The 26628-nt window shown below is 35.8% G+C and overlaps 1 protein-coding gene across 3 annotated transcripts in view; it reads right to left on the bottom strand.

Moving 5' to 3' along the window:
- Positions 1–10666: 10666 nt before the first annotated feature.
- Positions 10667–26628, bottom strand: part of EIF3E (eukaryotic translation initiation factor 3 subunit E) — a 46274-nt gene continuing 30312 nt past the window's right edge. For all 3 annotated transcript variants that reach the window (XM_003408434.4, XM_064268000.1, XM_064267999.1), the window contains 6 exons: positions 22024–22150; positions 21071–21172; positions 19447–19556; positions 12519–12621; positions 12083–12217; positions 10667–10852 (listed from right to left, as the gene is read on the bottom strand). In XM_003408434.4, the coding sequence (XP_003408482.3) occupies positions 10814–10852; positions 12083–12217; positions 12519–12621; positions 19447–19556; positions 21071–21172; positions 22024–22150 (616 nt within the window). In that variant the 3' untranslated portion in view covers positions 10667–10813. The remainder of the gene's footprint in view (positions 10853–12082; positions 12218–12518; positions 12622–19446; positions 19557–21070; positions 21173–22023; positions 22151–26628) is intronic.

Below are 26628 nucleotides of genomic sequence, written 5' to 3' on the forward strand. Positions count from 1 at the left end.
GATCAGAAATCAAAAGCATAATAGCCATTAACAGCAGTATTTGCAATATTTCACTTCCTAATCCTAAATGTATGAAGGAAATTCTGGTGGTGTAGCGGGTAAATGCTACCGCTGTTAACCAAACGGTCAGCAGTTCGAATCCACCAGTTGCTCTTTGGAACTGTATTTTTACAAATTCAAGTCAATGGATACATAAATTTAGGATGAAGGACACAGATAAATAGGGCATGGAGAACAATTAGCTAGATATGGTATTCCAGGGGAGAAATGGTGATGGCTTAATTAAGGACAGTGGGGAGGAGGAGACAGTTTTATAACAATGAAAACTACCATTTCATTGAGTGCCTATCTTGAACCAAACACTATCTTGAAGAAGATAAGGAGGAGGAGGACTGAAAGGAAAGGGAAGGGAAAGGGAGGCGGGGAGGAGAGGGAAGAGAAAAGAGTGGGAAGAGAAGGGATGGGAAAGAGTGAGCGGTGGCTAACGTATATTGAGAGCAAAGCACTGTATTAAATGCTTTACATGGATTGTTTCATTTAATGCCATAACCCTACGAAGTAGTTACTGGAAACAGAGAAGTTCAGTAGCTTGCCCAAGGCCATACAATTCATAATTGGCAAACAAGATTCAAACCCACTTCTTAACCGCTAAGTCATTGTTGAAAACAAAACAAAACAGTGTATGTGACTGTTTAGATAAGGGGAGTAAAAGGGCAGGGAAGGAAAGACCAACTTTCAATGTCTAAGTGACAGAATCAATGGTGGTAAGAAATATAGATTAGAATGGGATTGGGAGGTGGAATAAAAAGAGTAGAAAAATGATGTTTTGGGTGTTTAAACATCTTAAAGCAATAGCCATGATACTCTAAAGTAAAGAAAATTGAGACATTTAGGTTACAAGAATTCAATTTCCCATCACAAAAGAATGGAATGCTAAAGGCCAATAACATTTAAAAGACTGGGTAACATTTTCAGTTCTCCCTTTTACTTAATTTTGATTTCCGGGAAAATTTAAATGAAACGTGGAAGATAACGAAAACACTTTTTTTTCCAAGGTAATTTTTTAATTTGATAAATTTAGGAAGGGTCATGTTTGTCTCCATCTGGTAAAATAAAGTTTAGAAATGGCAAATAACTTCAACCATTATTTCCTTAAATTCATATACCATGGGAGACCTGGCAGGACCCAGCAGCACATTTTAGTCATGCCATGTTCACTCTCAGGAGATTGAGAGTCTGGCTGATGAGATTGCAATCCCCACCCTTTCTCCTCGTTGATACACACCTGATTAAAAGCTACAGGATCAAAGAGCAAACCACTTACAGCAAAGTGCTGCAGACCCAAAAGCTCATCTGTGAATGGAATCACTTAAAACTATTTTAAAGGGTCATCACAAAGAGGGTGCTTATTTTTAGAAAAGAGTTTTCTTTTGATACAAAGAAAAATGTTGGCCATTTCCCTTATGTTTATAACAACATTCCAATTTAATCTTCAGTTTAAAAATTCTTTAATTATTGCACAACAGTACTTTGTTGGTTGCACAACACCCACATCTCTGTTTGACACTAAAATCTAGACTTTTCTATGAGGGTGTGTGTGTGTGTGAGGGTGTGTGTGTGTGTGTACGCGCATGTGTTCTTTTTCTTTTGGGGAAGGATATATGTTAAAGCTATGGTTTAAAGTTTTAACTCTGTACTCAGGGGAAAGCTATAAACATGAATGATAGAAACAAAGTCTTAAAAAAAATTATATTGGTCCTTTTACTTTTTTTTTTTTTTTACCAATTTCATTATTATACATCCAAATTTTTTTTTCTGGTAGCAGCAATGGAGCTGGAAAGGAGCGTGGTGTTATGTAGGTATCATTTGACTTGTGTTATAAAAGTTTATTCTTCTCAGTGTCCTAGTTCTCTACCACTAAAAATCACCAACATGTACATACACATAAGGTCTTCAAAACAAAGTAACTACGAGGCGTTGGAATTTTCCTTAGGGTGATAATCAGAATCTTCACACCGAAAAAAGCTTTCCAACCTAAATTTCCTCTGTTGGTTATCATCAGTATCACTGAAAATCTGGAAGATTTTTGCCAAAACACACAACCGCATGTTTTTTGTCCAGGCATACATAAGAACCCAGCATAATTATTCTTGAATTAAAATCAAAAGCAAGTTTATAAAGAGATCTATGTTATTTTAAATGCTGAGGCCTGATTTGCTATTCTGTTGACAATCTTTGTTTACTTCACTTTTGTTTAGAGTCAAATTAAAAGTTAAGACAAAAAAAATCCACCAATTTAAATAAATTATAAAAAAAAAACCACTGCATACTACTTCATACCTTTATATGCCTTTGGCTTTTCTATTTTGAGCAAATACATTGGTCTAATACAGTATAACTTTAAAAATTTTTTTTCCTTGTCTTATGTTGTTTTATAAAATGTAAGGGTAAACTTTTAAAACAAACAAGCAAATAAACAAAAAACAAAAGGAGTTTGTTCACTCCGAGAAGACAGAAAAAAAACACTGGGTGAATTTAAAACACACACACACACACATTACTTTTTCTTCTCTACAATTTAGTCATTATAACAGAATATAACTTTCAAACACACAAAACCTCGAGTCTCCTGGTGCATCTTGTATTACCATCTCTTGTTCCATTGGCATTCCTACATTGGAGCAGAGTGTTCTTAGGATAATTTAGCCAAAAAAAAAAAAAGCTACAGATCTTCTTTATTGTCTATTCAAATATCCAGAGATGCTGAAAGAAGTTTTTACTTTTTTTTCTCTTAAAGCTCTAGAAGGAAGCAAAATGTTTTGTTTCATTTTTTTCCTGTGATGAATGGTGCTTCACCTAAACTCTTATTCTGTTATTTCGGTGAGAGAATGTATTAGCTAATAAAAGAAATAATTTTGTTAGCATGTGACTATGTATCTTCTTTATTTTACAATCAACTGTTCTTCTCAAAGTTCCTTAAGCCATTAATGGTTAGACAAATCAAGGCTGCCAAATGATCAACTGAGTAAAACCAAAGAACAATGTCCAACTTATATTACAGGGTTATTTTGAGACTCACTTAAAATAATGTAAATGAAGGGGTTACAGGTGAATGTTGAGTAAAAGTGAAAATATAAAGCAAATAAGAGACATTATAATTGAGTGTTGATGAAATCTCGTTTGAGTCTACAAATCCTCAAAGATCTAGGCCTCAAATCCCAGGGCAAGGTAGTTACTGCCAGACAGCTAAGAACATTGTCTAACTTTGCTATCCAGTAAAACATGTGGTGTACTGGTTTTGGAGAGTTCTAGATAATTTCTGAATCAATGAGATTACCCACATTTCACCCAGTATTCTCTAGGACTTATTATACAAACTTACTAACAGAAATTTATTTTTTAAGTAAAAATGATAACCAACGTTGCAATATTCAAGTTTGTCACGGCCTCTTAATTTTTGTTCCTATCAGATACTGTTGACACTGACAGCAGCACGTGGTGCCAATGTACTGACCTCTGACTATAGACAAAGATAAAGCTGATCTGCCATGAAGGGATTCATACTTTATGTTTTGTTTTGTTTTAGAACGTTGTGATGAGTTTCAGCTGATTTCTTTTCAGGTCTCCCTCACAGCCAATGACACGCATTTAGGAAATAGTTGACAAAGGTTCAAGATGCAAATCTGTACTAGGAATGAAGAAATCCTAACTGGCTTATGGAGAGATGGACCAAGAGCTCCGGCCTGATTAGGCAAACGAGCAAAGACACAGCTAACCATGTGCTTCCTTTCTGTGCAGACCATTTATCTTTAAAACGAAGTGAGAAGTTGCTTACTCCCTCACAGTAGAGGAAGTCAGAGGGACTCACAGCAAACTTCTGTCTGTCAGAATGCTGCTTTAATAGTCCCCAAACATCACCTGTCTACTTGAATGACTCAGTGACTAATGAACTAGTGAATATCTACTAAGTATCTACTACAATGCCTACTGGTTGGGGAGTACAAAGATGAACAAATCCTGGTTACCGTGCTTAAAGGGCAAAGTAGAAGGCAAGAAAAAAAAATCCCCAAATAATGCAAGCCAGTAGTGTTTTATTCCTCTAGGAGAGCTGCCAGATTTCAAGTCCTGATTAAATAAGAGTGTCTTTCCATGATGCAATTGTTTTGTCTTTTTTTTTTCAGGGCATTCTGCATACAAGCCATTCCTCTGGTCCTCAAAACAGCCACCGACAAATGTGGAATCTTAGACATGTACCTTTAAGCAATTTTACTTAAATATACACACAGAGGGGAGCCCTGGTGCGCAGTGGTTAAGCGTTCAGCTGCTAAGCAAAACGTCAGCAATTCAAATCCACCAGCTGCTCCCCGGAAATTCTATGGAGCAGTTCTACTCTGTCCTGTAAGGTCACTATGAATTGGAGTCAACTGGACCACAACGGTTTTTTTTATACACACATAAGCATACTTACCTTATTTACCTGGAATTGTGCCTAAGTGGCCAAGCTTTTCCCGGTTGAAAATGTTAACTTCTAACAACATTCTCCTCACCCCTAAATTGTCCTCAAAACACTTAAAAACAAAATTAATCAATCTGGCATTGTTCTCCCAGTCTCATCAGACTAAATGGAAGTCAGCACAAGAGTCACAGTTTTAGAACCAAAATAGGAGATGCCTTAGATTAATGTTATTTCTTGCAGATTCTAAAAGTCAAACAGTTTATTAAATACATGAGATGAAAAATTAACAAAACATAACAGTGTTTGTGCTACCTCTCCAGGAAGTTAGCACTTTCCCAGAGGATGGCTTGATCTCTGAAAGAATTAAAACTGCATGGGAGTAAATTATGCATGGGAAACACACAAAACGGTTTACCAGTGAGCTATTTTCTCTAACTGTCTAATTAAAGCCTCATTGGCAGCTTTAAACAGTTCACTCTAGCAGATAGTTTGGCCCTGAACTTGGCTACTTTTCTTACGCTAGTCTTTACTGCTCAGTGTTTTACTACTGGAGGCAGTAGTGGACTAGTGGTAGAATTCTTGCCTTCCCTACCAGAAACCCAGGTTCAATTCCCAGCCAATGCACCTCAAATGCAGCCACTACCCATTTGTCAGCGGAGGCATGTGTGTTGGTGTGATGCTGAACAAGTTCAACATAGCTTCCAGACTAAGACCAACTAGAAAGGCCTGTGATCTATGGAAATTGGACATCTTTTCATTTTGTTGTGCATCGGGTCCCTATGAGTTGAACACCAACTCAACTGCAGTTAATGGTTTTACTACTGGCCTTTATTGCTGAGGTGGGCCTGGCTTAGGCTTTTAGTTGCTCCTGTGTAAGCAGGGTCACTATAATAAAAATTTACTTGCCAAATGACCTCTTCAAGGTACCTGAAGATATTTGAGGCTACCTTTATCACTTTCCTTTGTCCACACATCCATCTGTTGGAAAGCAAAACAGCAGCCATACGCAGGGATCACAACAGATGTTGTCAAATCTGGAAGTCAACAGCTTTGTATGCTGTCCAGTTGTTTCCCTGGTCACTGGGAAGTTGAGAGCAAGGAAAACATCTGAAATCATTAGTGGATCTGGCACTCTCCATTTTTACTTCCAGCATTACCAAGACAGAGCCATGGCCAAGAAGATGAATTTAGAGACTTTTCATAAATTATATACCCTGATGATTTTAACAAATCTTTGAATTATGTAAAAATTTTTTTTAATGTATCTTGATAGCGGCACTTCATAAGTCTGTGTTTTCACATAAATTAGTACTTACTATATTGTATTATGTGGAAACCCTGGTGGCGTAGTGGTTAAGTGCAAATGGCTGCTTGGTCGTCAGTTTGAATCCGCCAGGAGCTCCTTGGAAACTCTATGGGGCAGTTCTACTCTATTCTATAGGGTCACTGTGAGTCAGAATCCACTCGACGGCAGTGGGTTTGGTTTTTTGGTTTATATTGTATTATGTTTGTGTGTCTGTGCCCCAGACTTAAATTGTGAACTCATGGAAAGAAGGGCTGTGGCAGTCTCTTGTTTTGTTTTGAATCTCAAGTAACCAGGCACACAAAGCAGTTAATATTGCCATTAGACATATTAGGAAATCAGAATAAGCAGCAAATAATTTTGCTCAAAATCACCTGACAATAGCAGAATGAGAGTTAAGGCTTTTTGACAGGTATGTTTATTTTTCAGCCTATATTTCCCCTTCAAAACCACATTTCCCCCCATATATACCATTCTGAACAACAATCATTCGCTCATTCCATCATTCACTGATGGCCTAATGTGAACCAGGCATTAGAGTCTGTAGTGAACAAGACAAATATCATCCCTAAACAAATGAAAATGACAGTCAAGAACAGATAGTAACAAATTAACTATAAAATTAATAATGTAACTACAAGTGGGGTTAATGAGACTAAGACCATAACTGAAGAACCCAGTCTGGGGTTAAGGGAAGTATTGTTTGAGAGAAGAAATACCAAGTTTTCCTTGACATCTGAATTGAGTTTGTAGGATAAATAAAAAACGAAGCACATGTGTGCATAACTTTTGCATCAGCTAAATATGTATATTTAGGAGGATTGGTCATGATGTATAATGTCTTTCTTACTCTGCAGCAGTCAGAAGAGCTTGAAGCCACTGTTGCGGAACACTGAGAGCAAGACAGCATGACTTGATACTGTCATAAAGTGAGCCTGGTGCAGCAAGCAGATGCCAAATAATGAGAGCCACGTTAAGGATTAAGTCATTCGGCTAAGAACAATGGGGAGCCACTGCCGGATTTTAACCAGAGGAAAAAAACAATCAGATTTAAATTTGAAAAGATCACTCTAATTCTATAATACAGAGAATGGGGTGGGGAGTAGGCCAAGAATAGTTACAGTGAGACTAGTTCAGAAGCTATTGTACTCATTTAAATGACAGATGATAGCTTGGCAAGAATGGTGGCAGAGAAGTCAAAACACAAAATATATTTTAAAAACACAAGTGGGTATTGAAAGTATGATAAGAACAAAATAAGACTGTGAAAGATGAAAATATAATTGAAAGGCGAAATTTCAATGGATAGTTAAGAGCAAATTGGACACAGCTGAAGAGATCATTAGTGAGTGCAAGACAGAGTTGAAGAAATTACCCAAAATGCTGTGCAGCACAGATGAGAGATGAAAAATATGAAAGGAGTGAAGTTCTTCTGGAGTGAGGAAAACAAAACCTGAAGAACCAGGGAGAAGAAATATCCAAAGACAGAATTTTCCAGAATTACTGAAAGATAAAATTCATCTTCAGAATAAAGGCCCAGTCAATCCCAATCAGTATAAATAAAAATTTAATTTAGATATGACATAGTGAAAGTCCAGAATATCAATGAATAAAGGAGATCCTAAAAGCAACCGAAGAAAAAAGTCAAATTACGAAAAGAATGAGCAAGAGAAGTGGTATTGTATAAAACAATGTCTTAATTTTTGAGTTTATAAACAAAAACGATAGAATATGGACAACAATAACATAAGCTGGGAGGGATATGATTGCAGTAATTGGCTTCCTCATATTGCTGTAGGAGGCAGAGATATTAATTTTAAGATTGTAAGTTAAAAATACATATTAAAATTTCTAGGGTAACCACTTTAAGAATAGATGGAGTGTTTAACTGTTCAACTAGGAGAAGGGAGGAAAATGGAATTGAGGGGATGATCAATCCGTAAGAAGTCAAGAAATTAGGAAAAGCAAACAAAATATGACAAATAGAAAGCTCATAAAATGGTAGCAATAAACCCACATATATCAGTAATCATAAGCGGAAACAGACTTTAACTCTCCAGTTAAAAGACAGATAGTTAGTTTGGTTCAGAAATTATAGACAAGAAGCTGGAAGCAATCCGTGTGCACCAACACTTGAATGAGCAAATTATGGTACATTCACACAATGGAATAATACAAAACAGCGAAAAAGAACGCATTGCTGAGTATGTCAATAAGGATAAATCAACATGGATGAGTCTGAGTTATTGAGAAAAGCCACAGGATACCAAGCATGATTTCAACTAAATGCAGGTTGAAAACATGTAAAGCTGAACATCTTTGTTAGGGAAATACATACACACACACATATATAGGAGATACAATAATAAGTAAAAGCAAAGGAACTTTTAACACAGGAGTCCCAGTAGTCGTTACTTTGCAGGAGCAAAGAGGAAACTACAACTAGCGAGGAGTCCACAGGCTCTTCAAAGTTGCTGGGACCATTCTATTTCTTAAACTGGATAGCAGGTAAGAGGTATTGTAACCAATGAGAATTGTTTTTTCTTTAAAATGTACATTTACATATATCTTAATATATGTACATATATACATACTTTTGTCTCTTCATATAAACAAACACACATCCTTGCGCATGCACAGAAATTATGAAAAGACACATAACCAACTATTAACGTAAGCTTTGATGTGTTCCCAGTGCCTATAAAAATGGATGATACATAGAAGGCTCTCCTCAATATTGACTAGGAAAAAAAAAAGCGCAATTAAGCTGTGCTTACTGGGACAGTTTACCTGGTATCTAAACTTAAGGTTAAATCCAGAACCATGTATTGTTTTTATGCAAACCTCAAGGATGCATTTCAACAACAGATGTTGGTGATGTCTAAAAACGGCCATGAGTTATATACAGCTTATTTTTTCCTATTGACCCTAACGATCAAGTGCATCATCCTTCAAGGTCAAAGGGCGGCAACACGTGAAAAGCAAAAAAGTAGGAAAAGCAACTACAGTCAACATTAATTATTCATATAATGGATAACCTTGAAGCAGAGCATAAATAGGAAGAAAATCAATGTCCATCAAAGTCTGTATGTTTTTAATAGGTTTTTCGGTGGGGCCACTACTATCCAATGATTATACTGGTAGAAAAAAGATAACCCTTTGTTCCCATTTGAATGCTTAGACTTGCATAATTTTTTTAAGAGCAAGACCCTTTCATTCACAATCTACTAAACATATATCCCTTAAACCTCTGCAATTTTAATTTGAAAGGATTATCAGGTAATGATGATGTAATGAGGGGCAGTGTGATATAACAGAAACACCTGCTCTCGGTTCTTTGTGTTAACATTTACTAAATGACCTAGAACAATCATGTTTCTCATCAATAATGTACAAATTATATACCACCTAAAGTTCAGTGTTTCCAGGCACTCAAATGCTAAGTATCTTTTCTTTTCCTTAGGGTTATTTAGAAAAATAGAGGTTGTGAAAATACCTGAAATGTAGTGAATGCTTAATAGCTTTCTTTTATCTCTAGGGATTTTAGTGATCCAGTAGGGCATGCTTAACTGTTGAACTTGGTGGTAACCGCTAGCTATGTAATCACCTAGAAATCTTTGCCTGCTGTTAATGTGATTTGCTTGAGCTGAATCAGAACTGACTCAGGCACACAACAGGCACTGGTAAGAAGGGAAAACATGGTCTCTTAACACCCTTCTTATTTTTCATATCCTGAGTATCTAATTTTACAGTTTTGGATAACTATTGCTGGTAACAGATCTGAACTTTTGATTCAAGGGATCGGCTCACACACGTGACCTAGGGTCTCTACGTTACTGGTATGTTACTTCTTGGTACTTTTTCTATAAACCTAGACCATTTTGTACTATAATCTATCCTCAATTTTCCAGTTTTCTTGTCCCATACTTGGCTTTTTTCACAACACTGGTCAGAAACTCTCACTAAACTCGCTGCCATTGAGTCGATTCCGACTCATAGTGACCCTATAGGACAGAGTAGAACTGCCCCATAGAGTTTCCAAGGACTGCCTGGTGGATTTGAACTGCCAACCTTTTGGTTAGCAGCCATAACACTTAACCACTACCCCACCAGGGTACACCAGTCATAGGCAAATAAAAAAGGTATTTGGCTTAAACTGATCAGTACTCCTAGCTTCAGCACCTTTGGACTACAGCTTAGAAGTACCAATAACCCCAAGTCAAGGGTTGCAAACTATGGCACATGGGCCAAATCTGGCCCTCTGCCTGTTTTTGTAAATAAATCGTACTGGAACATAGCCGTACCATTTGCTTACATATAAGGCTGTGTTTGTACTGTAAGGACAGTTGAGTAGAAGCAACAGACAGCATCCGGCTCACAAAGCCAATTTACTCTCTGGCCCAAAGTTTAACAGTAGGAGGAGCTTTGTATGCTGTTTAAGTGGCAGGTGTAATTTGACTACCCTAGTCTCCAAACCTAATTGCATATTGAGTGGCCTGGTCAAATGTCAGCTAATAAGAATAATATGTACCTGTCTTTTATTTTTTGTACTACCCCATGAAAGTAGAAATTAAAATTTTTTATCTGACCGGGTTTTAGTTTGGAAACCTTGTTGGTGTAGTGGTTAAGAGCTATGGCTGTTAACCAAAAGGTCGGCAGTTCAAATCCACCAGGCACTTCTTGGAAACCCTATGAGGGAGTTCTACTCTGTGCTACAGGACTGCTATGAGTCGGAATCGACTTGACGGCAACGGGTTTGGGTTCTAGTTCAAAAACCAAAGTGAAACTCAAAGCACTTCTATGTAAAAGAGACCCAGCAAGGGCTTTATATAACTTCTTGGAACTTCCTGTGAATTTGTAATTATTCCCAACATACACTTGCGTACACAAGAAAATTCACAGTAAGATAAAATGAAGCACAACCAATTTTATTCAAACTCTCCAAAATTTATACTCAAATTGTTGTTTCTAAAATGTACATCACATTTTACATAATGGTTTTATTGTCACATCTTTCTTTTTAGTTTTTTCATCTTTTTTTTAAAACCAGTTCATCAGTAGAAGCCAGAGTCCTGAGTTGCCCAGTTAGGAGCCTAAAATATACAAACAAGAGATCCACAAGGTGAAAAGAAAATTTCTAAAATAACTAACATGGAAAAACTGATACTATCATTTACTTTAGCAAGTAAAGCATTTTACATTTGACTAATCCTGACAAACCATTCTCTTAAGACTTTAGCAATCTCTACAAGTACTAAATGTCAGATGTCCCACTTAGAACAAAACAAACATATCAAAATGCAGTATTTTCACACAAATAACACGCACCTTCTACATTTGTTTGCCAATCGCACCCTCCTCCCACAAGGTGTTTTCGTAAGCACGCTATGCTAATTTTTTCTTATAGAAACATGCAAATAAAAATAGGCATAGTGGTGCTCATGAAAGTACTTCGTGGTGGCAGGGGGGTAGCCACAATTGGCAAACACGTAGAATGCACGCATTATTTGCATAAAAGTACGGTATCATTCAAGGTAACTTTTGGCTAATTATAAAGGATAACAATGACAATATCACGAACACTGTTTCAATACTCTTAACATAAATTAATCCTGAAGCACAAAGAAAAAAAGTTATTATATAAAAGTTGTTTTTAGGTTCAGTCATTCTAGACTTGGTTGTAACAGGCATGGGCAACAATTTTCTAATTCTTTCTTCACTTTTAAAACTAAATGACTATTCTAAGGCCATAAACCTGTTCCTAATACTTCAATCAAATGAGTCCTTGAATGTCCCACAACAGCTTCCTAATGACTTCCTACCCTCCCTAGGTAATCATAATAGTTAGAGAACCTTAAAGGCAGCTTGGGATTCCATTATAACAAAGCCATTCAAGTTCCTTCAAAAGATTTCCACCGAAAATTGAGATACATTTTTTGACAGTTAAATATGAACATCAGCTAAAGATAAAATGAAATCTGTATAAGAACAGCACTAACTGATGGAGTAAGAGCAACATTTTTACAGATATTTCTTTAGATTTAGAAAGAAAACACATTTCAAAGCAATTGAAACAGGGTTACACATGTAAGTTATCATCTGCTAGTATCAAAATTATGTGTTAAAGAAAACCCCGAGGAAATGAGTTAATGAAGTCACACAGGACGAGTAAAAGGAAAAGAAAAATAGTTATAATAAACTAGGAACACTTAATTTGTTTCAGTTTCCTTGACTAATTAACATGTTCTCAAATGAAGTCCATGTAACAACTGTGTTATACTGTTGCTAGATCTCAGACAGAGTAGAAAACCTGTGATTCTTACCTCTGACCTACTATTCTGATTAAGTTTCTTCTCAATATTCATGGCCAACATCTGGCTTCTAAATGAAAGGCTTTTGGTCTTTTCAATCACTTGCTGATAGGGTGACACTGCATTGTTACCCATAACCACGTGACCCTGAAATGAAACAGAGGGAAAGTGAATTTCACAGGTAAGTCATGAGGATGATATAATAATACTACATGATTGATAGTACATCTTTTTAAATACTGTATAGAGATAACAATATTCACCCAGCAAAAGAAAAAAAAAAAAGGATGTTGCTATTGCTTTCAAAGAACTATTATACACAACTCACACACACATATTCTACTAAGAACAGAACAAAATATCTTAAAAATTCTCAAAAAAGGGTAATATATTCAGCAACTAGTATCTATTTTTTTTTTGTATGTAGCATTAACTAAATAACACTCACTAATTTAGAATCAATCTTGGCATCCAGTCTTGCATTTCTAATCAAATTCACAATCCATCTTTCAGCTTCCTCTGGGGTCATGTTCAGTTTATCTGCCAACATGCTAATGAAAAAAATAAAACCGGCAATGTTAAATGAGTCTAAAAACTTACTGTTATGTATGTAATGTGTTTAACCTACACTCAGCATAAACTTTTAGGTAATTCTGGGGCACTCTCTGAAATACTAAGATAATTACTATGTGCATATTTTCTTGTACTATGCACCATCTATCTCATTTCAACAACCAGACTGTAAGAACCTTGAGAGAAAGGCACCATACTCTGCATTTACAGAAATACCTCCAGCTTCTCAGACAGCACCTTACACTCAGCAGGTGTTCAACAAATAATGACCTGTAGGGTGGGGGTAGAGAGGGAGTTGTATACGTTGTATAATAATTACACAGACTAAATTTACTACAAGGAACATCAATAGCCATAATAAAATACAAAACATAAACTCAGGACTGCTGTGTGTAACTATGCTACAAAACTCGGCGGGGGCACTCCCTGGAGTTGTGTGCTACATAACCTACATGTCCACTGAATTTAAGAGAGGACAGAGAGAGACAGAACAGAGAGAGTGTGAGTGAACTCATGAGCGTAAGAAAGAGGCCAAGCAAAAAAGAGACACACCCTGATCTTTTTGAAATCAACCAATCTTCATTTTACACTATTCCAATTTATGATCAGGCCAAAGAGGCCATGGTAGTGTTTCATTTATTAAAGCAAACAGCAACCTTCAAAGTAGGTAAGTCAATCCATCAGCTGATGGAAAAGTATCTATGTATGCATGTATATAATATTTCAAAGTATACAGTGTACAGTTCATCAACCATGCCACGCTCTCTACCACTTCAGGGCCTTTGCACATGCTACACCTTCTGCTTAAAGGCACACCCACCATTTTCTTCACTTAGCTATTTGCTACATGGGTCTCAGCTAAAACAGCACTCACATGAGCCTTCTAAGACATTCCCAATTGTGATATATCTGCTTGATGCTTTCATAACCCACTATATTTTTTCACTGCATTCCTAACAGCTGCAGTTGTTTTGTTAAACATCTGTTCATGTAAGATGCAAAACGGCTTACCAGTTTTAGTCTGGGGGTTTGAGGACAGCTTAACCTTAGGAAATATTTATTCTCGGATTTTAAGATAAAAGAAAGAAAATTCCATCATGTATAATAACTATACATAGAAGTTCTCTGTCCTTTCTCTAAGGCTCATATTCCGGCATGGCTGGGCAAATAGGCAACATGGCCCTGGACCTATGAATGTCTGTATGCTCTAACCTATAATCCTACTTTGGGTGTATTTATTGTTTGCCATTATGCTTGCTGATCCTTTAAATTAAGTCAGAGAAAAACTTGAAATAAGGTCCAGGAAGTATTAGTAAATTATTGATGGCATCTCAGGTCATCTATTGTCAAGTCAATTCCAACCCATGGTGACACCATGTGTGCCAGAGTAGAACTGCACTCCACAGGGTTTTCAATGGTTGTAATTTTGCATAAAGAACCCTACATGGCACAAATTTGCTCTCAACCACTAACCTACAAGGTTGGCAGTTCGAACCCATTCAGTGGCACCATGGAAAAAAGGCCCGGCAATCTGCTTCCATAAAGATTAAAGCCAGGAAAATGCTATAAAGCAGTTCTACTCTGTAACACGCAGGGTCGTCATGAGTTGGAATAGACTCAACAGCAATAGGTTTGGTTTTTTTTTTTTTTTTTGGTTTTAACCTTACAGAAGTAGATCATCAGGCCTTTCTTCCACAGTGCCAGTGGGTAGGTTCAACCTACTGAGCAGATTGCTGTTTGACCGCTGATCACCCTGAAAGTGAGCTGAGGAATGTGGCAATAGTTCAGTTTAACTAACAGGAAAATATATAAAGTAAAAGAGATTAAACAATTAATAGAACAAATCCTCAAAGTCTACAATTCTCTTCCACTCTAGTGATTTCATGTAAAAAGTAAATATTTAAAAATAAAAAGTAATATCAAATCAAACACACAAAGTTGGCTTAAGCTATCCTAGGCCATGTTATCTGAATGCTATTTGAAATAACTCAGTTCATCAATAAAGGAAAATACAAAAGACAAAATGCGTCAAATGTGTAATTTGAGAAAAATATCTAACTCAATCTAGATTTTAAAAACAAAAATAATTTCTGGGTTATTTAGGTTACATTAAAAATCTCAACCTTGTCTGTATGGGCAGCTTAGACATTTTACTATTTTGTGTAAATGCCGTATACACATCTTTAGGTTGACTAGCTTGCCTACTCAATTACACATAAACATAATATTGAATATGTTAAATAAAAATATACATGGAAGCCTTAAGTGCTATTTCCAAAGACACAGCAAAAATAAGTACTTTTTTGTCAGTTCGATTTCCTTCTTTAAACATGTTCATGCTTCCAGCATAAAACCAGGTACTTTTGTTTCTGGGCTGTAATTAATACCAATGGTCCTACTTAAAATCAAATATATAAATCTAACTCTAGGGAACCGATTAGGGTTTCGTAACACAAGGTTGATTTTCTAAATGGTGGTCAATGCTAATCTTTTTGATGGGCCCCCTTTCCTGAACCCTGCCAACCGCCCTCCTACCAAGACATATCTTGACAAATAAGGATTTAGGAAAATAAAGATTTTGGGGCTCAGCATTTCACTTCTTTAAAATTAATTTCCTCTTTTAAAAACCTGGGTTTCTAAATTTTACTTATAAGCATAATTTATTTCAAATGCAACTGACTTAAGCATTGAGATACAGGAACCTGTGGTCTGGATTTCACTGTGGCCAACTATTCAGCCTACTCAAAGAAATGTACTCCATTCTTTTATGAGGGTATGGTATTACAACTAATTAAAGAAAAAATGTTAAGTGTAAACTATGTTTAAATGTAAAATTAGGATGAAGTAGAGGAAATCAAAAAATGCTAAAATATACGCTGTGTGTAACAACTGAAAATTCTGAGTTTTTTAACATCCCGGTAATTACAGATAAGAGCATATTACTGTATATTTTATATTTAACATACACATGCAATAATATTGAACTTTGCACTACTTTCTCTCCATCTGGAAATGGATCTTTTCTCTCTAGTATCAATATAATCCTAAATATAAACTGACGTACAGTAATAACTTTAAGAAAATATTAAGACCTTAAATGTCACTTACTAAAACAGGCAAAGCAGAATGACTTCATAACTTAACGACATGCAAGACTAGCTGGCAAATATCACCGTCTTTTGTGAAAAGCCAAAACTAACCCCCTTTAGGGAAATTATATTAACGTATGCTCCAACATGTTTATCATACACATTCAAAATATTACTTCCATATTTTGTTTTTATCTACAGTTGAAAACACGTCCAAGAATTATTTAGAACAGCTTTTAAATTTCAGAGACACCATATCTGATAAACTATTCAGTTATACTAAATTAAATCCCACCACAGTAATTTTTCTTGACAGATGTTGCATACTTTATGGTAAACAGATTTGTAACTTATCCTAGGAATCTGTAGGGTTATATGTAAACTGATAAAAACATTTTTAATATGCATTTTTACAAAGATATGACTATCACATGTGCTCATAGCCATTTTGTTAAGAAACCTATTAACAGGGAATGCTCCAAATCCCCAATGGAAAAAGCTGTTTAATAAACAACCATGGTTTTACAGTACTATTCTATTCAGCATTTGAAATATGTCCATTGAGGAAGGAAAGGAGGCCAGAGACAACCCCTCCACCACCACCAAATCAAATAATAACTTTAGATTAAACAGATACCAAACCCAGTGCCGTCGAGTCGATTCCGACTCATAGCGACCCTATAGGACAGAGTAGAACTGCCCCACAGAGTTTCCACAGAGCGCCTGGCGGATCTGAACTGCCGACCTCTTGGTTAGCAGCCACAGCACTTAACCGCTACGCCACCAGGAGGCAAGAATAGGTCAGCATAAACCAGTGAATGGAATAATTTGTCATCATTAGTAAAAAAGTTTAGTTTGAGGCTTAACGACACTACATTTAAGGAGTTGTCAGGGTTCACTGAAACTTTAGTCTAAATTACTTCTCTGATTTTCCAATACATAAATTATGTCCATGTCATTCTCTCTTATCACTCTGTATTTTCTTCAAAACACCTACCATCATTTGTAATTTTATATTTATTTGTTCATTTATTTAATATCTTTTTTCCTCTGGATTTTAAGCTCTATGAGGGTGCGCTCCCTGCCTCCTATGAAGAAGAGGCAACCATTAACATTTGTAATGTTTTCTTTTTTGAACAGCAAATACTACTAGTTATGCTGCTATTAATTAACCACGATAAATAACATTTTTGTTCTCTTTTAAAAAAAAAAGCTAAAACACTACCTTTAAAAACAGTTTTGCAGATTCTGAAATGATGGAATTATAGAAATGGAGAACAGATTAATGGTTGCTAACAGTAAAGGAGTAGTAGGAGCGGGTGCGCTTGGCTATAAAAGGGCAACACCAGGGGTCTTTGTGGTGACAGAAATATTTTGTATCTTGAATACATCAATGTCAATATCCTGGCTGTGGTATTTTACTATAGTTTTGCAAGATGTTACCACTGGCAGAAACGACATCAAGAGCTGAGGGAATCCCTCTGCATTATATCTCACAACTACATGTGCATCTATGATCATCTCAAAATAAAAAGTTTAATTAAAAACAAAAAGGTTTCACATGAGAATCACTAGGACAGCCTTTTAAAAATACAGATGCCAGGGTTTCCCCTCAGAGATTGTTTTCACTTTTTTAGGGTTGGGCTCAGTCATCCATTATTTTTATTTCTTCTTAAAGATGCCCACTTGATTCTTATATACAATCAAGATTACAAATCACTTGGTTCAGAGTGATGGTTCACCAAGGCTGACTACAAAAGAAATAACTGGGATGCTTAAAACTCAGATTCTTAAGCTTTCATCCTAGGGATTTTTAATTCAGAAGGTCTGGGGAGGAGACTGGAGATCTTTTTCTTTTTTAAGCTCTCCAGATGATCTGTTGTACAACTCGGTTTAAAAACCTCTGAATTAGTGAACCATTAATTTTTTTTCCTATGTACTGCTTAAAGGTAAACTTTAGCTCTGCTGGTCATTTATCATGGATTCCAAATCCTCGGCATCAGAATTAAGACATTTGCTGTATTTACAAAGCCCAGCTTAAATGGTTAGCATTATTTCCAGCCCAATAAACTAGCTTTAAAAACATGAAGAAGTGTACCCCCTGGACGGAGTCCTACTGGATCACACCCTTTCCCCTTGAACTTTACAACTTTAGATCACATTGTTGCTCTAAGAAGGGTATTCCTTTCTCACCTAAAACTACTTTCACCCTACCTTCTTAATTCATTATATACTAAAAATATTACATCATTGGGTTTTCACGCCATTACTTTAACCTGTTTTGCCATTGAGTCCAGTTAATAAAGGGAAAGAGCTAGAACTACACAAACCTTCTTAACTCTCAAGGTACCTCAGAAGAAAACACTTAAGTAAAAAAGCATCATCATCGACAAAAATGCAAGTTCATTGATGCAAAAGACAGAAGACGTTCATTAATTTAACAAATATCTACTGAGCATATATTCTGTGTAAAGTTAGTACACTAGGTGATAAAAGATAAAGGAGAGTCTGTTTTCAAAAGTCTTACAACAGAGGCAGTTAACTAATTTCCTGACCAAAAAAAAAAAAAAAAAAAACCACCCAAGTGCACAGATTCTAATGAGAAATGGGGAAAGGAAACCCAAATACTAACCTCTGCCATTCACAAACCCTAATCATAAATGTTAAAAACAAAACAAAAAGTAAGGCAAGGATTTAGTTATGTCACCCACTAGAGCACCACATATGATGGACCTACTTCTTTATTTCATAAGCAACTACATTTATAAATTTACGGGTACTAAGAGTAACAGATTTTTAGAATTGTATGTCTGCTAGCTATAGCAAATCAATAAAACTGGAGTCAGACTCAATTCCCATAGGAAAGCCCCATGATCCCACTATACTTCTAACTCTGGAAAGCTCCTTCAATGACAACCCACTAAAACCAGGCAGCAAGTATGGATGCCTTAGCAAAAACAAATGGCATTAAAGAAAGAGAATCTGGCCTTCACACAATTCCTTACAGACAAACATTAAAGTAGTAAGTTTATAAACATTTACGAAGCATTTACTGTTTGACTTCATCTGCAGCCAAAGGGCACTAGTTATTTTTCAAACCCTAATATGTAAAATTAATTTCTAATAGGTTATATAAGTTTCACAATTTTTTTCCCAATAATTTTCTCACACAACAGAGAAAATTGTAACCAAAATTCACAATAATTTTTTCCATGTTTCAACATTTTAGTATGTCACAGGAGTTTACTATATGGGAATTCAAATATGTAATTAAATAAAACAAACTCAATTAGATGAAATTATTACCAAATGTGGTGGTCTCTCAACAGAATTGCTGATTTATTAAGGACTAACTCCTTATTTGAACTCCTATTAAAAACCACTTAAAACTAGTTAGTTCAATTTCTCCATAAATAATAGCATAATACTATTTATTCTTAAAAAAGGTAACCAACAGTCAAGGTTATTTTTAAAAATCATCATGCTATGCTACACATATAGAAGCTAAAAAGGAAAACTGAGTCTGCAGCATCCCATAATTCAACCAAGTTAGGATTTTTAATAAATCACTATTAGATTGCTTCCGTTTTCTTCTAAAAAGCAAAGGGAAATAAGATTTAATTAACTGGAATCCTATTAGTATAACTTTACAGTAGACGGAAACTTCTAGGAACTTAAAAGTAGAAAATATAAATCAAATCAGGGTGTTCTTACTTAATGCTGATACACTGATGGATGCGACAAAAAGTCTCAAATATGAAAAGACGGGCATTTTCAATGAAATCCTCAAGACAAGCCACCAAGAAAAAGTCATTCACAAGAACCTGTGTATACAAAATATAAAAGGCCAAAATTTAATGACACTGACATGCAATTTTCAAAAACGAAACTCAAATATTTTGTCTGCTTTACTCACTATTCCATTCATTTAGCACAATTCCCCAACCTAACATCATAGGAGTTCTATACCACAGCACTTTCTAAAACACTATGTTCAAGCCTCTAGAAATTTATACAAGCAGTAACAGAATGCTGCAGGAAAAAGGCCTAACAACTGGAATATTTGCTTGTTGCACTGGTGACTTTAAATTATCAGTGAAAACTTCTCACAAGGTAGTTTTGTCCTGTCCACTATGCTACATAAATGTTCTGAAGATAACATGTCTTTACCAGCTATTTAAAATAAACAGACAAGAATGGACTAAAGATGAGTATTTCTGTGACAGCAGATAGACTTGGAAACATACAAAGGAAAAAAAAATACAAGGAGTCAATTCTGACTCATGGTGACACCATGTGTGCCACAGCAGAACTGCATGCCGTAGGGTTTTCAACAGTTGTGATCTTGTGGAAAGAACCGTGGGTGGCACAAACAATTTGTGTTCAACTACTAACCTAAAGGTTGGCAGTTCAAACCCACCCAGTGGTGCCACGGAAGAAGGCCTGGCAATCTGCTCCCATAAAGATTACAGCCAAGAAAACCCTAAAGAGCAGTTCTACTCTGTAACACATGGGGTCACTATGAGTTGGAATCAACTGGACAGCAATGGGTTTGGTTTCTTTTTTTGTTTGTTTTAATCTTACAGAATTAGATCGTAAGGCCTTCTTTTCAGAGTGCCACTGGGTGGATTCAAACTGTCTTTGAGTTAGCAGTCAAGTGCAAACCTTTTATGTCACCCGGGGACTTTGGTCATAGCAAGGGTCTATATACTTCTTGTAACAAATGTACACCAATATTTACTTCAATATGGCTACACGAACAGAAATTATCAGACCGGGATTCTAATTTTATATCTTATCTAATGGCTGAAAACTACCTCTGAACTTGTATTTGCATGATAATTTTTTTCCTCTTAGAAAAATAAGATCTCACTGCTTCAACAAACTTTGCACATTTTGTGCCAGTATTTGGATTCAAAACATGAAGCTGACAGCTAGTAATGTGAATTTGGTAAATGCAACTATAACAGAGAAGTTCTTAGTTCAACTTTTCAAAACTTGCAAGCTAACTTACTTTTAAAAACCTATAAATCTAAGTCTAAAAGACTCTGAAGGTACTTCAGTTTTTGCTAAACAACAGAAGACCGTGTAGTTGTAAAATTCATGCTCTTGGTCTGACTGGTTTATATAGCAAGTAACAAAAGAGATACGTAATGTCAACAAAATTCAAAATGTCTTTCATTCAGCACGTTCCTAAACAATCTGCCATCTTAAAATTAACAAACATACTTCTGATATAATTACTTTGTTATTTTAATTAAATCACTGCAAGGTTAACTCTTAAAATATCCAAGAATTTGATATTATTATTAATTTATAAGTAAAAATTCATACTTACTGATTCACATTCCCTCAGCTTTTTCTGAGCCCCATCAAAGTCAAAGTTAACATATAAGCATTCAACAAACTCTGTAATTGGGTCTTTATATGTGTAAGATTCCTGTAAAATTAAGTCAAAGGTGAAGCTGGGTCTGATTTAACACTGTTTAACAAATTGCCTCTTGAGTAGCACAATATTCCTGTTTTCTCTTTCCTTACCATTCATTTCTAGCAAATTACCCACTATTACCTACTCAAAGCAATTAATTACTCCTACTGGATTCCAGACCACAGCTTAAGCTTATAATGTCTTCCAGACCAAGGTCTCTAAATTCTCATTACAGAGCCATTCTAAAAGCCTTTCAAATTCCCATACTTCCAAAAGTCTCCCTTAGTCAATAAAGAACAGTGATGAACCTCCCCATATATAAGGGTATTCAGACCCTACTGAATGACAGTTACTTCTTTGTATTTAATTTACTGCTACATCAAATATTTAGTTTTTTCTAATCCATAATTATTACTGAGAAGCTTGCTGAAGAGCAATCAGTAAGGCTGCAGCTTTTGCACAACTTGGGGACTGTTAATACTGTATTCTGTGAAAAGGTCATCTCTCGGGAATTATGCAGTTAGTTTTTTTTTTCAACCCATCAACAATAGGCTCCAGATCTCTTTCAGCCCTTGCAACAAGAGCAACACAAATATATAATGTAAAGTAAACGAATCATTTCTTTTATAAGGATCAGCACCTAGCAGAGAGCAATATGAATTCATACCTCATCTAACATAAGTAGATCTTGGACTTAAAGATAGTAAATGGCCATTTGAGACTCTCCTTTAAACTTCATGTATACTTGCTGCCTATTTTTTAAATGTTTTTATCTTAAGTACTAAGAGTCAGTTAAAACAGGAAAGTCAGACTTTAAATTTAGGCATTAAAAAAAATACACCAATAAAGATTTTAGTTTTTACCTGTTGAATAACCTTGACTAGGTCTTTTAGCACCTGCCGGCGTTTTCGAACATCTTTGTTTGTTATGACTGCTGTAGTCAAATAGCGGAGAATATGTGGACACATTGTCTGAATTGCGTTAAGATACCTAAGGAAAAAATATAAAAGTTATTTAATATTTAAAAATAGCTTTTCTAGATCTATAATCATATATAACTTAAAACACTTAAACAGACCATCAGATTGTACTGTTTCAGTAAACTAAGATTTCAAACACTTAAGCATGGATATTATAAGTGCGTCTCCTCCAAGTAAATGAAACAGAATCCAACCTTAAAAATCAAAACTGGTGAGAAAGCCAGTCAGCTGGTATTACTTAGTTATGAGTGCAAAGCATGATTCTTTTAAGAGTTTCATAATCCTATTCCCATGTTAACTAACACATCTTTTACTTGAACATTTAAGCCCAAACTATCTGTCCAGCTCCATCTCCCATAAGAACACGCCAATGACTGCGTCCTATTTCCTCATTTCTTAAAGCTCTCTCCAAATGGATTGTTCTCCCAAACACATACCCTTGAAGGCCTAAATCCTTGGCATCCTTCAATTTCCAGCTCAGATATCCTATCTTCCAAGTTCTCCATAGTGTTAATCAATGTTTATATTTTTTTACACTGTAGATTTCTCATAAAATGTTGCTTGAACCTTTTAGGGGACTCCAGAATCTGATAATCACCTAACACTCAAATACTATCTAGCCCCACTTAGCCTCCTTAAAAATCCTTTCTAAACTAGGCAATGTAGAAAAGGATTCAGTACTCACACAAAAAATTAAACAATTTCTATGAAAACATACTTAAAACACATCAGCTAGAAGCTGCATCATCTAAAAAAATTAAGCCTGAGTTTCAGATGGAAATTTTTAAGTTGCAATACTCTTTAGAAACAATGGTTTGTCCCAACATTCTCTGAGAGACCTCATGTATAAGCACAGAAGAGAATGACTATTTTCCTTAATATCATCTCTGAAGTAGGTAATTTCAGTAAGCATTTATGAGACTCATTCATAAATTTATGTAAAATTAGATAGGAATAAAAAATTCAAACCGACTACATCTGTGGAAAAAGACAATGGAGAAGCTCAGTATCATTGATCAGAACAAGGCCAGGGGCCAACTGCAAACAGACCATCAACTGTTCATATGCAAGTTCAAGGTGAAGCTGAAGAAAATTAAAACAAGTCCACCAGGGCCCAAGCATGACCTTGAGTATAGCCCACCTGAATTGAGAGACTATCTCAGGAGTAGATTTGACTCACTAAACACTAATGACTGAAGACCAGATGAGTTGTGGGACAATGTCAAGGACATCATACATGAAGAAAAAGGTCACTAAAAAAGAGAGGAAAGAAAGAAAAGACCAAAATAGATGTCCCTTTCTCTTGGACGTACAGTAGCTAAAGCAAATGGAAGAAATGATGAAGAAAAAGGGCTGAACAGATGATTTCAACGGGTGGCTGGAGAAGACAAAGTATTATGATGACATATGCAAAAACCTGGAGTTAGAAAACCAAGAGGTAAGAACATGCTCGGCATTTGTTAAGCTGCAAGAACTGAAGAAAAAAATTCAAGCCTCAAGTTGCAATACTGAAGGATTCTCCAGGCAAAAAACTGAACACAGTAAGCACCAAAAGAAGATAGAAGGCTTACACAAAGTCACTGTACCAAAAAAAAACTGGCCCCAACACCAATAGGCTCCAGATCTCCTTCAGCCCTTGCAACAAGAGCAACACAAATATATAATGTATAATAAGTACACGAATCGTTTCCTTTGTAAGGATCAGCACATAGCAGAAAGCAATATGCATTCATATCTCATCTAATGTAAGTATATATTGGACTTAAAGATAGTAAATGGCCATTTGAGTCTTTCCTCTAAACTGCATGTATATTTGCCGCCTATTTTTAAAAAGTGTTTACCTTAAGAACTAAGAGTTGGTTTAAACAGAAAAGTTAGGCCATTTCAGGAGGTAGCATATGATCAAGAACCAACGGTATTAAAGGAAGAAGTCCAAGTTCCATTGAAGGCATTGATGAAAAACAAGGTTCCAGGAATTGACAGAATACCAACTGAGATGTTTCAACAAACAGATGCAATACTGGAACTGCTCACTCTTCCATGCCAAGAAATTTGGAAGACAGCTGCCTGGCCAACTGACTGGAAGAGATTCTTATTTGTGCCCAATCCAAAGAAAGGTGATCCAATAGAATGCAGAAATTACTGTACAGTATCATTAATATCACACGCAAATAAAATTTCACTGACTATGCAAAGGCATTCGACTCTGTGAATTATAGCAATTTACAGATAACATTACGAAGAATGGGAATTCCTGAACATTTATTGTTCTCATGAGGAACTTGAGACTGAGAGGTAGTCATTCGAACAGAACAAGGCGTGGTTTACAAACAAGAGTGTGAGTCAAGGGCTATATACTTTCACCATACTTAATCTGTATGCTGAGCAAATAATCTGAGAAGCTGGACCATATGAAGAAGAACACTGCATCAGGATTGAAAGATTCATTAACATCTGCGATATGCAGATGACACAACTTTGCTTCCTGAAAGCTAAGAGGACTAGAAGCACTTACTGATGAAGACTAAAGACTACAGCCTGTAGCATGGATCACACCTTACCATCAAAAAAAAAAAAAAAAAAAAATCCTCACAACTGGACTAATGAGCAACATCATGATACTGAGAAGTCGTCAACAATTTCATTTTACTTGGATTCACAATCAACACCCATGGAAGCAGCAGCCAGGAAATCAAATGATGTATTGCACTGGGAAAATCCGCTGCCAAAGACCTCTTTAAAGTGTTAAAAAGCAAAGATGTCACCTTGAGGGGTGTGCCTGATCCAAGCTATGGTATTTTTTATTGCCTGATATGCACGTGAAAGCTGGACAATGAATATGGAAGACTGAATTATGATGTTGGTGAAGAATAATGAATACACCATAGACTGTCAGAAGAATGAACAAATCTGTCTTGGAAGAACTACGGCCAGAAAATGCTCCTCAGAAGCAAGGATGGCGAGACTTTGTCTCACATACTTTAGACATGTTATCATACTTGGTAAAGCAGAGGGTCAGTGAAAAAGTGGAAGACTCTCAATGAGATGGACTGACACAGTGGCTGCAACAATGTGCTCAAACACAGCAACCACTGTGAGGATGGCGCAGGACCAGGCAGTGTTTCATTCTGTTGTACACAGGGCTGCTATGAGTCGAACCAACTTCAAAGCACCTAACATGTTTATTGTATATGATGTTAAACTTGTTATTTCTTTTTACTTTTCCTAACTTTGTATCACTGCACTACGTATTTTCATTACTTTTATTGGGGGATGGCTTCCTTGGAAAATCACCTCCCTGTTTCTGGCAAACTATGGTAGGGGTTGGCGAAATTTTAGTAAAAGGCCAGATGGTATATATCTTAAGCTTTGCAGGCCAAGAGTCAAAACCAAGAATATTATAGAGGCAAAATTGAGAATATTATGTAGCTATATACACACACATAAAGAGAGAAAACCAATCTCCACAATATTTTTATTGACAAAATTAAAATACCAGTACAATATTTTTATAACACAGGTCTATTATTAAAAAGGATGGAATTCATTTACTGGGGATAACTTGGCTTAATTGGGTTCAGAGTTGGAGTCTCTGTAATTAAAACTGATTATAAATATTCATCTATTGATGTTTATGTGTAATAAGATTTTACACATTTCACCTTTGAAAATGTTTTCACAGATAGGTACTACCAAATACATCAATCGACAAGCATATGATTTTCATAGAGCATATTTATTGCTTGAAAGGCAGTTGTAGAATTCAACTAGATTTTTCTTTTATCTGGCAGCTGCTTTCCTTGGGAATATTGTGATTAGTGCTTATAGCTGGATAATGTTAATGTTAACATTTTTAGCACAGCAAATCCACCAGCCGCTCATTGGAAACCCTATGAGGCAGTTCTACTCTGTCCTACAGGGTTGCTATGAGTCAGAATTGCCTTGAAAGCAACGGGACACTGGAAGTACATAAATACAATGCTATACTTTCTAATTTGATACAAAATAATTGCCATTCCACCTTGCCTTAATGACACATTTGAAGTCCACCTTTTTTGTTTTGTTTTGACATGAGGGCTATGACATGGGACAATTGCATTTCCGCATGCAAATGAATGAAGTTGGACCTCCACCTCACACCAAATAAAAAATTAACTCAAAATGGTTCAATGATTTACTTATAACAGCTAATATCATAAAACTCTTAGAAGAAAAACACAGGGATGTAAATCTTCATGGCCCTGGATTTGGCAATGGATTGTTATATATTTTATCAAAAGCATGCACAACAAATGAAAAAAAAAAAACAGATAAATTGGACTTAATCAAAACTAAAAAGGGTATCATCAAGAAAAAGACAACCTATAGGAAAAAATCTTGCAAATCATGTATCTGATAAAGATTAATATCCAGAATACATCAAAGAACTCTTATAATTCAACTACAAATAGACAAATAACCCAACCAAAAAATGAGCAAAGAACTTGA

The sequence above is a fragment of the Loxodonta africana genome, chromosome 14, assembly GCF_030014295.1.
Source record: "Loxodonta africana isolate mLoxAfr1 chromosome 14, mLoxAfr1.hap2, whole genome shotgun sequence".
In the NCBI taxonomy this organism is placed as follows: Eukaryota; Metazoa; Chordata; class Mammalia; order Proboscidea; family Elephantidae; genus Loxodonta; species Loxodonta africana.